Source organism: Meles meles, chromosome 5, assembly GCF_922984935.1.
Source record: "Meles meles chromosome 5, mMelMel3.1 paternal haplotype, whole genome shotgun sequence".
Classification (NCBI taxonomy): Eukaryota; Metazoa; Chordata; class Mammalia; order Carnivora; family Mustelidae; genus Meles; species Meles meles.
Window position 1 is genome coordinate 24681490 of NC_060070.1, and position 12086 is coordinate 24693575.

General features: G+C 34.8%; 1 protein-coding gene across 1 annotated transcript in view; it reads left to right on the plus strand.

Annotated features, from left to right (window-relative positions):
- Nucleotides 1–12086, plus strand: part of SEC63 (SEC63 homolog, protein translocation regulator) — a 72740-nt gene that overhangs the window by 14547 nt on the left and 46107 nt on the right. The window contains exons 2-4 of the mRNA XM_046005500.1: nt 2918–3017; nt 7265–7379; nt 8684–8796. Coding sequence (XP_045861456.1) covers nt 2918–3017; nt 7265–7379; nt 8684–8796 — 328 coding nt within the window. The remainder of the gene's footprint in view (nt 1–2917; nt 3018–7264; nt 7380–8683; nt 8797–12086) is intronic.

Consider the following 12086-nt stretch of genomic DNA (forward strand, 5'->3'; position numbering starts at 1 on the left):
GGCCTGGAAGACCGAGGCATAGAAGGTACATGTACATATTGTGAAAAACTATGGAGCTGAAAAACCATGTGTACTTTTTTTGGGCTAGAGACATTGGGAGAATATCATCCCTTTGAATCGATCAAGCCATCTGGTTGATGGAAAATTCAGCATTGTTTTTAATAACCTTTTCAAACATTTCCTTGGTTTTATAGTTGAAATGGGAGACTGGAGGCTTAATTTAATGAAATACAGATTAAAAAGTCACTAGTGATATTTTCAAAAGTGTCCATAATTTAACCATGAAAATAAAAAAATTAACATTACCACTTCATTCTCAGACCCTATTTAAGTTTTGTCTCAGTGAAGTTCTTTATAGCAGAAGATCCAGTTCAGAATCACACGTGACATTTAATTGACATCTTTCTTTAATCTCCTTCAGTCTGGAACAGTTCTTTAGCTTTTTGACTTTGAAGATTATAGGCCAATTATTTTGTAGAATGAGCCTGAATTTGGGTTGTCTGGTGTTTTTTCATGATTAGATTGAGGTTATATATCTTAGGCAGGAATTTTACAAAACTGATTCTGTGTATCTCTTACTACATTCTATCAGATGGTACATGATTGCATTTTGTCCCAATGCTGTTGATGTTCACTGATCATCTGATTAAGATAACGTCTGCCAGGCTCTCTGTATTAGTTTCCTATTGCTGCTGTAACAAATTTCTACAACTTTCATGACTTACTGCAACACAAATTTATTCTTACAGTTCAGGAGGCTGGAAGTCCAAAATCGCTTTCACTGTGCTAGTCATGGGGTTGGTAGAACTGGTTCTTCCTGGAGGCTCTAGAGTTGAGTTTGTTTTCTTGCCTTTTCTAGCTTCTAGAGACAGCCGGTGTTACTGGCTTATGACTCTTCCCTCCATCTTCAGAGGGCATCACTCCAACATCTTCTCCCATTGTCATTTCACCTTTGTCTTTAACCCTCCTGCCTCCTCCTGATAAGGACCCCTGTGATTATATTGTGCCCATCCAGTTAATGTAGGATACATCTCCCCATGTCATCTTAATTTAGTTGGCTTTGTAAAGTCTTTTTTGCAATGTAAGAAAATGTATTCACTGGTTCAAGGTATTAGGATGTAGACGTTTTGGGTGACAGTTGTTCAGCCTACCGTATTTTCCCACTGTAAAATTATTCCTTTCCCTTTTATAATATTTTGTGGAAAGACACTTGGACCCCTTGTTCCTATTAGTGGAGAATGGTATTTAGAAACTAGATCTGGATGTTAATATGCTCACTGCTATTGAACTTATACCCACTGCTCCTAGGCTTCCTTAATAGTGTTAGGGAATACATATGTATAGAACACATCTGTATTTCTGTATTGAAAGATATTAGTTAATACTGATATCTTTAGTTCCTATTCAGTACCCCATGATTTGTTCTTATTTTCGATTTTTTTCATATGTGTAACTCCCTTCTCTGATGGTGAAAAACTTGACTCCAGTTATCTTTTATGTGTTGATTTATTTGATCAGTCCCCCTGTGTAATATCAGTCTCCTTTGCTGTTGCCACCCCTTCCCGTTTATGGATCCCGCTTCACACCTGCTTCTGATACCTCCTGCCACATACCTCTCCTATGTTGGTGCTTTCCTCAAAGCATGGTGGTAACAGGGTAGTTGGACTTCTTGCATGGTGGCTTTGGAGCATTCTGTTATAGGCAAAGTTCTTTTACTTATCATCTCATTTAAGGACTCCAGTTTTGTAGTTTCTAGTATTGTGGGAGAATTTCCATTTAGTATTAGCCATCTGGATTCAGTGTAGGTGATCTCAGTTTTGTTGCCAACAACCAAAGCATTATAGTCAGGAGCCAGTGGACCACATGTCTTCTTCTCCCATCAGGCCTGATCAGGGTGTTGACCTTGGCCCTTGACAGTGTCATGGAGGTTCTTCATAATCTGTTTGATCTGGTGCTTGTTGGCCTTGATATCCACAGTGAACACAACAGTTATTGTTGTCTTCTGTCATCTTCATGGCTGACTCATTACTCAGGGGGAACTTGATGGCATAGTGGTCAAGCTTCTTGCTCTTCCAAGGAAAATATTTGGGCTGCCTTTGGAGTGTCTTGGGCTACCAGAAGGTGGGTGACACATAGATTTCTTTCTTTTTTCTTACTTTTTTTTTGGTGACTGTGGTTGCCTTTTAGCATTGCCTTCTTGGCCTTCCAAGCCTTTATTTTGGCTTCAGCTTTGGGAGGAGGAGGGTTTTTTCCTTTGCATTTCTGTATGCCATCTTCATGAAAAGGTACATTTTTATTTTAAAACAATTTTTTTTAAACGTAATAAAGTTATTCTAGTGATGATAGTGAGTTTAGTAAAACAATACATGATATTTTGGCTTTGGTTTAATGTCTCTTTAATTGAATTGAAGATTTTTCCTGGTTACTAAAATAATGCTGTTTCTTTAACTTCTTATGGGTTTGGGTGACTTCTCTAATTTAACATAATTATTCTCATTATTGAACATACTATTTCTCTTTAGCTTCCTTAATAAGCTGCATGTTTCAACTATTTTATACTTTTTGTGCCTTCTGTAGTAAAAGGGAAAGGAAGGGAGCATTTCTCAGAAATTGCTGATTATGTGACTAAATATTTTGGGTTCGATTCAGTTTTTGCATTTTTTAATTAGAAATTATTTAAGTCGTGCATGAAAATGGTTGCCTGGTAGTTGAACATTTTCCAGATAGATCATTTGTTCTGAGTGGCAGAAAAATTAACCAATATTGTCAGTTTTTCTTAAAGATTATTTGAGTAGGTAGTATTTTATACTCCAGTAAAATTTTAGCATGGTAATAAAGGTTAGTATGATATTAACTGGTTTTGCCTTCAGTGTGACAAATGCTTTAACTTACCACCTTATTTATTTTTTTTCGACAGAGCAAATTCGATTAAAGAATATCAGAAAAGTGTATGGAAGATGTATGTGGTATCGTTTACGGTTATTAAAACCTCAGCCAAATATTATTCCTACAGTAAAGTAAGTAATTGGTTCCAATAAAAAAAGTACGTAGTGCTTATTCTTTGCTAGGTAACATATAAAATATGGGTATGATGATGAATAAAACATATGTTTAAAGAAATTGTAGCATTAGGTGGGGGTAAGATGTGAATTTGGGAGCTTTCTAAACAGAGTGATTTAGAAGTTTAAAGGAGAGAGAGTGTACTGACTTGGGAAGGAAGGGAGAAGGGGAAGTCAAACCTTGAAGGAAGACCTGTACATCTTGTCAGGATTTGGATTTTGCCTCAGAGACTATCGGGGAATCTTTAAAAGATTATCAAAAGCAGGGTGGTGACATAATCAAGTTTGCATTTTTCGTAGTGATAATTAAAGTTTATTGAGCACATACTGTGTGCTAGATGCTGTGCTAGGGCTTTTGTGTGTTATCTCATAATTTTTTATTAACTTCAGAGTAGATGTTTTTGCTGTTTTGTCAGATGAAGAAATTAAAAGGAAGATGAGGTAACTTGACCAGGGTCCTGGAGCCAGAAGTGGTACAACAGGACCTTTTATTTTGGCAGGCCAGTTTGATTAAACAGGCCATTAGCATGTTTAATTAGAGCAGGCCTGTTTGACCTTATAAGGCTAGGGTTATGCTGGTTTAGAGCCTAGGCTTTGGGTCTTCACCGTGAGTCATCAATTTTGCAGTAATAGGTGAATCTGATAGGTGAAAGAGTTGCCATTTTTGGAGGATTGTATCTTGTGAATTACTTATATCTGTCTATCCAGTAGATAGGAGGGGAAGAACTAGCAGAGGAAATTAGTAAAAGTAGAACCATTTATTTTTTAATCTGGGCTTAAATGAAGATAATTTCAATTTATCTGTGTAACTTCAGGGGGTTTAAATGGTTTTTCTTTGTAAGGTTTTACTTTGCTTAGTTTAGTTTCTCTGCAGAGGGAGGGAAATTTTAGCTTTGGTGTTAAGAGTTCTTCATTGGTGCGAAACTAAAAGGCAAAATTAGTTTTTAGAAGAGTAGTTTTATGTTCACTGTTTATTTTTTGCTTTTGCTTCTCATTTTAAATTACAGTTTCAGGAGGTAGCAAGGCAAATACTTTTGGCCTCCCAATCTCTTCCTTTTTGGGTTTTGATCAATACTTTGTGGGTATCTGAACCCCAGTTTTCAAGGAAAAAACCCAACTCTGTGAGGTTCTGTTCAGTGATTAGTAAATTGCTTCACTTAAATGGAAGCACAGATTAAGGAATGTTTGTAAGTGAAGAAGAATTAAACAGATAACTGGGTAACAATTTAGATAAGGTTGGAAGCATCAGAACCTTTGTGCTACTTAACCTTAAAGCATTGTTTCACAATTAAGCAGTCATTGTGTAACGCTCTAATTTCTGGAAGTTGACTTTTAAAGAAAAAGCGCAAGACTTCATAAAGTTGATCACTGACGCTTTATGTAGGGAAAATGCTGATCTTTTCACAGGACCTAAATATGTTTTTTAAAAATTGGGTGTAGATCATGGTGAAATCCATTCTGTTTCTGCCTTTGCTTTAGCTTTCAGGAAATTAAAGTGTGATTTTATTGGTGGTTAGTTTTCATCAGCCTGGGGGCTTCTGTTATGAGCTTCTCTAATCCTCTCTTCCTTCCTTCCTTCCTTCTCAGAGAGCCAGGTGCAACATGAAGAGCATCTCTCATGGGTTATAGTTCATCCTAGGTGTTTTGATTTCCTCTCCCTTCTACTCTTGTTTGCTTTTAAGTCTTGTTTTAGTGATTTTCAGTTTTACTTGTATCTTTGTTTTCTGAGCTTTCTTAACCTTTGGGGCACTGGCAAAACAAAATGTGGAATTATTAACTTATAGATATTCACATGTTCTGTAGCATATCGAAAGTATGGCAAACTTTGGGTTTGAGTTGAAAATTACCATGTAAATTATTTTCTTTATTCATCAATAAGTAGTCATTGTGTGCCCATTAATTATATGTCAGGTATTATACCAGGAACTGATATATTGTGATTAACAAATAGATGTGGTTCAGCAACTTAACAGTTGTGGGAGAAACTGGCAAGTAAACAAATAATGATAACAGAGTTTAGTAAGGGCTCGGGTGGGGGTGGAGGGTACCGTGACAGAGCAGAGGAAGGGCTTTCTGTCTTGGGACAGGAGGCTTCTCTGAGTGAGGTTTGGGTCAGACTGAGAACAGCTAACAGGGATCGATTGTTTACTATCTGTGAGGTACCTTCTAGGTGCTTTTCATACCTAGTCTCTTTTAATTCTTAAACCCATCCTAAAAATTAGAAACTGATGTTGTAAAGCACAAAGCAACTTCTGAAGATCTCTAAGTTAGTAAGTAGTAAAGCTGGGATTTGACCTCAGGTAGATTTGTTCCAGAGCCTATGTTCTTAATTACCTCTCCCTAGCTAGCTAGGTAAAAGCGGGAGTGTTCTAGGTAGGGATTCTTTTCCCTTTGGGGATATAGGTAGTATGGAAAGCAGTTTGCAGTATTAGGTACTTAATAAGGATTAGAATGTTATTTTGGCCAGAGGGAAAGAAATTTGATTCTGAATGCCAGCTTGTTTAAGCAGTTAGTCAAAATTTTAGTAAGTTAGTAAAAAATTCAGTAAGATCCTGTCCATGTGCTCAAGGAGCTTGCAATGAGTTGGAGGAGAAAAATCATGGTTTTTGCTTCTTTGTGAGTAACTCTGGTTTCCCCATTGATCCTTAGACAAGGGTAAGGATTGCTTTGAGGTGAGTCTTGAAGGATGAATAGTTTGGGTAAGCAGAAATGGGGAATGGGAATTATAGGTGGAAAGATTGAAGAGCAAAAGCATGTTGGTAGGAAAAGCTTAGGGAACTTTGGGCGTGGGTTTTTTGTTTTTTGTTTTTTGTTTCTTTAATTTGGGTGATAAAGGTCAGTAGGTGGATTGGAACTTGATCCTGAAGGCTCATTCCAAATAAACTTATTTAAACTAGGTTTTGACCAAATGAGCTTAAACGTTTTCTGTCTTTGAAAAAAGGTCTCTCCAGTTTTGTTTGATTAGGCTCGTAGGATTCATTTTATGTGTTTAACAATTCCTTCTTAGCATAACAAATTGTGATATAAAGAGTATTAAAAAATTACTCAATTTCATCACTGAAATATAGCCACTATTAAGATCATTTGCCTTTAATATTTTAAATAAACTTTTATTTATTAAAAATAGCATATTATACATATATCTTTGAAAGCTGTTTTTCTTGTTTTAATTTAACAAGGTAGATAATCTTCTACAGCAGATACCATTTTTATTGGCTAGGTGGTATTTCACTTTATTAATATACCATTAATTTATTTGTTTACTACTCTATTGATGAGCATCTCTGTGTGTTTTCTGTTATTATTTCTGTGTATTCAGTGTGTTATTTCTGTTCTATATCTGTAATCAGCTTTTTATACTTTATATACTTAATTCTAGTTTATTTCCTTCTAAATTTCTTGAAATAGTTAAAAGGGTTTGTATACTTCTTTAGGATTTTGATACCTTATTGCCAGATAGTCCTTCAGAGTGTAAAGGATGTGAGTGTTCCTTTTTTTTCAGCCTCTCCAACACTAATAATATCAGTCTTTTAAATATTTTTACTAAACAGAACACATTGGAGAGAAGCAGTTAGGTTTTTTTTCAAATTCTGTATTCCTTTATATCCCTTTTTATCCTATTATTTACATCTTTTTATATCAGTATTGGCTAATTATTTGGCTGTGTCTTGGTTTATTAGTCTCCTATAAATGGTTTATTTAATTAGTTCCATATAAATGGGTATTTAATTTGTTTCTTAAGTTTTACTGTTATAAATAAGGCTATTCATTCTTCATTGCACAATTGACCTATTATTTTTTGCAGTTTATCTTACTTAAAGTCTAATTATTAGTTTAAGAACAGCTCTTTTTTTTTACATAAATGGTTTACTGAATACTTAGTATATTTTGATCTAATATGAGACCAATAAGTTAATAAATTGAGTTAAGTTCTATACATAAAATTCTGCAAATAGTAGTGAAGGAATATTACATGCAATATTCTAGATGCAGACTGCTAGATTCTAGAGAATCCAGAGTAAAAAGTCAGAGGTTGTGACAGGAGTTTACAACTCAGAGATTATGGAACTGAATCAATACCATAGCGATATAAGACACTTTAGATTGTTTTACAACCTTGTTTGGTCATAATGTCTTTATAGACTCTTAAAGGAAAACCATATAGGTATATTTATTTTTACTTTACCTATCTTTTTCCTAAACAGGAAAATAGTTCTGCTGGCAGGATGGGCATTGTTCTTATTCCTTGCATACAAAGTTTCCAAAACAGACCGAGAATATCAAGAATACAATCCTTATGAAGTATTAAATTTGGATCCTGTAAGTAGTGTTTTTATACAATGCACAATAGTTTATTGACCCTGTGAAAATACTGTAAGCCCATATCCTAAAAGGAATTGGGTTATGCCTAAAGAAATCAGACTTTGGGTATGTAATCCATTGTTACTCTAATATATATGTTTTTTAAGCTACAGATATTAATTTCCATCCTAGTAAGGCTTGGTTTGAAATTGCTAAATATAAGAATATTTGAAGATGAGAAGAGAAGTTAGGATATTTTTAAAAGACTTTTATAAGATTGGTCTAATGCAAAGTTAAAACCAGGAGGTTCATTTATGTATGTTAGTTGGAGGGTAAAAATCTCATGATCCTGTGTTAGTTGACACTAAAGCAGTGTGTTAAGTCTTTATGTCTTACAAAGAACTGGTTTCATTGTTAGTGGAAATTGAGGTCAACTTGGATATGCTCCCTAGGTAATCTCTTGATTGAACTTGATTGAGATGGATCCCAATAGAAAATTAGTCTTTTATCAGTGGAAAGTTAGAACTGAAATGAATGCTGGAGACCATCTAGCCTTTTTTTACAGTGGAGAAAATGAGGCCTGGAAAATTTGTGTCTTGTCTGGAGTCAAGCTGAATCTAGTGCTCTTTCCATTTTTTTACCCAAACCACTTTCTTTACTTCTGGTATTTGCTCAGCTGATGGCTTTATCCAGGTATTCATGTAATACCAATACAAAACACGTCTTCTAGTTTTCTGTTTTTAAAAGCCGAATTTGCATCATATCATCTGATTTTTCTTTTTGTGATGATCATGGTCATCAAGAGAGATTTTTTTAAGATTAAAAGATTTGGGGGGGCAATTTAATGCCATAAAAATCAATATGAAAAATGTATTCATAGAAATTGAGTCTAATTAGGAAACAGCTAAGGTAATATTAAAATATTGGTGAACAAATGAAACCAGATATTCTTCTGATTATTTCTTAGAAAAGAAGTTAACCTTTGATTTGAGAATTTCTTGACAGACTTAATTTACTGTGATCATTTAAATGTTACTATCCTTTTATTTTAATATGGCATTGTGTGGTTTCATTCTTAAATCATTGGTGCCTAGTATACCACACAACACCTAGTAGGTGCTCAATAAAGTAAACATTGGACAAAATAAGTATATTTTTATTTAAAAAATACATGGTATGAAACTTATGGGACAGCATATAGGAAGAAAACATTTTTTTCTTTCTGAAAATGTTGAATAGTTTATGTTTAAAGTTCAAAATGGGATGAATTATGTTTTTATAGCATTGTGCTTATTTTTGCTGAAACAAAGCTTTCTTTTTAGGGGGCAACAGTAGCAGAGATTAAGAAACAGTATCGTTTGCTGTCACTTAAATATCATCCAGATAAAGGAGGTGATGAAGTTATGTTCATGAGGATAGCAAAAGCTTATGCAGCGTAAGTATCATAGGACCCATTACACATTTTTAGGAGTGGTAAAGATAGTTTTTTATTTGAATAAAATAGTTGTCATATGCTTTTATTTATTTATTTTTTTTTTAAAAGATTTTATTTATTTATTTGACAGAGAGAAATCACAAGAGAGGCAGGCAGAGAGAGAGGAAGGGAAGCAGGCTCTCTGCTGAGCAGAGAGCCCGATGTGGGACTCGATCCCAGGATCCTGAGATCATGACCTGAGCTGAAGGCAGCGGCTTAACCCACTGAGCCACCCAGGCGCCCTGTCATATGCTTTTAAATACTGACCTTATATGTTGAGTCTGTTATTTATGGAACTGCCTGACAACCCTAAACTGCTAATTTAACTAAACTTGAATTCTAAGTATCTTAGAGTAGTGCTTTTGCCTTATGAAGTTAGTTGAATTAAGTATATGCTTAGAAAATTATATATGCTTAGAAAATTAATTAACATTATTACCTAAGTATTAGGTACAATGAGAGTACCTAAGTAGTACATGATAATGTTAATTTTCTAAGCATTCTGATTAGAAGAATATTATTATAATATTATAATATTATATTTATACCTTGTTTTCATTTCTAGGCTTTTTTTTATACTAGCTCTATTTCTCTTATTTTGGAAAAGTAGCTTGTCTTATTAAGTTATCTGAAGACTAGTTTTAATTTTGGGGATATAAGATACATTATAAAATTAGAGGTAGTTATTCCTTGAGTGCTAATGTGACAAGAGATAAATGTTAGCTGGATTCTTCAAGACTCATAGGCATGTCCCCATTCAGCTCTTATGTTAAATTAAAGAGGAAAATACAGACAAGATGTTGTCTCTTTTTAGAGGACTCAGTGATGTATAATTTTGTGCTGATTTTAAAAATAAAAGTAAATAATAAGAAGGGTGCCTGAGTGGCTCAGTTGGTTAAGCATATGCCTTTGGCTCAGATCATGATCTCATGGTCCTAGAATCAAGAGGGAGCCTGCTTCATCCCCTTCCTTTGCCTGCCACTTCCCTTGCTTCTGCATGGTCTCTGTCTCTATGTCAAATAAATAAATAAAATCTTAAAAGAAAAAAAAAAAGTAAGATAGTCAGATGTGATAGCAAGTGCAAGTGGTATATGACTTATAGAAGTTTGGGAAATGCTCATTTTGTGCTTAAAGAAAGTATATTGAAGGTGTCTCCTTTCTCTCTTTTTTGTGAGTTGTTTGTTATATATATATGATTCTGTGATAAAGCAGTGTCCTGAAGCGTGTACTACATTTTGTTTTCTGCATAGCAGATGTTCTCCAGATTGCTTTCTTTCAGTTGGTGTCTCCCCCTTTTTTCATTGTGTCTTCTCCAAGCATTTACTCTCATTGCACAAGTGTTTCAGTGCTTTAGTTGCTGTCTTCAGGTAATTTGAGAAAAACTGAAGATACCTAAGATTGTTTAATTGGTAGTTTTAGTTTTAGTGCCTTTGATTTTTTTCCCCCCGTCTGAGTTTTCAGGTATTGTAATGTTCTTAAGTTCATGATTTTGTTCTCAGGTTACTGGAAATCTGACTCTTTATCTTGTATGGTCTCTATCCTAAAAAGTACAAAAGAATAATATATGGCCTTTGGTTTCAACTTAATTATATGATCAAGCTTTAGAATGTTTTTTTAAGTAGGGTTGCCTGGGTGGCTCAGTCATTAAGCATCTGCCTTCAGCTCGGGTCATGATTCCAGGGTCCTGGGATGGAGCCCCGCATCGGGCTTCTTGCTCAGCAGAAAGTCTGCTTCTCCCTCTCCCACTCCCCCTGCTTGTGTTCCCTCTCTCTCTGTGTCTCTCTTCGTCAAATAAATAAATAAAATCTTTTAAAAAAATGTTTTTTAAGTAAAATGTATTAAATAGTTGGTGGTCCATCAGACACATGAAGGAGTAAAATGATTATGGGACCCAGAACTTTGAGATCTTGTAACTTGTGTAAGTATAAATGGATTAGATAAATATAAGTTCTGGCTGATTGAAGTTCCCATTTTATGCATAGCCCTAGCAGCCTAAGTATAACTCAGGCAGCCTTTGGAATGCATTTATAGGCTTTGAACTGCAAAGTTTTTTTAGAATTTGCTTTGGCTATTCAGGATATTTTCTCTTTCCTTATTTGCCCATTATAATAACAAGCTGGGTCATTCCTATTGCTTCATACCAGTTTCTAACTTAAAGGAAAGGAGGTCTGGTTATTTTTGAAGAGTTAGACCAACTGTTGGATTTTCTGGTTCATAGTTTCTGGTTTCTTTTAGATATAGTTGGGATTTGGTATTGGGTAAAAAACCCATGTTTAAGCTACTTTATAACAAGTGGAAAATGTAGATGTTACTTTATTATTTATTTATTTATTTATTAGATGTTACTTTAAAGCTCAGTTTTTTTAAACATATGTTTTCATGTGTTCCTATGCATGAATATGTAACTTAGCTTTATGTAGTGAACTCGGGGTCATTCACCTATAATTTAATGAAAACATTCTCTAGATCAGGATGTAAAATCTGGGGCCCCTGAAACTATATACAGAATTTATGTGTATTTGTAACTATGCAATTTTCCAGGGCCAGAGGGTTAGAGATTTTTGTCAGATTTCTAATTGGATCTATGACACAACCTCCCACTTGCAAAGTTAAGGGATATAATCATGTTTGGGAAACTTTATACTCATTGAATTTTTAAAAATTTTGTTAACATCATTGGTCTTGTTTAAGCTTATTATATATGAATTATACAAAATGACATGACTTTTTAAAAAGATTTTTTATTTATTCATTTGAGGCAGAGGGAGCAAGAGAGCCAGCACAGAGAGGCAGAGGGAGAGGGAGAGGCAGACTCCCCGCTGAGCAGGGAGCTGTACAGGGGGCTTGATCCCAGGATCTAGAGATCATGACCAGAGCGAAGGCAAACGCTTAACCATCTGAGCTGCCCAGGCGCCCCTAGAATTACATGACTTCTAAGTACTTGAGGTCTTCAGTAGTAAGTACTTTAGGTCTTCAGTATAATACCATGGTATTATACTGAATGGTATTATACTGAAGCACTAATGAGTAGCCAGAAATGTTGCTTTCTTTAAAAAGTTTATGATACAGTTCCTTTAATTTGATTGAGTATGGAGCATGGTACCTGTCACACCAGTTGTACAAAGTTAGCTTAATGAGTGAATTATTGGAATGGTAATTAGCTGTGTGTGCAGTTTGAAAAAAACCAAGTGCTTTTATGATGTGAGCTATACTTTATTTTGCAAAATCTGAGGGCCTTGTATAAAGAACAG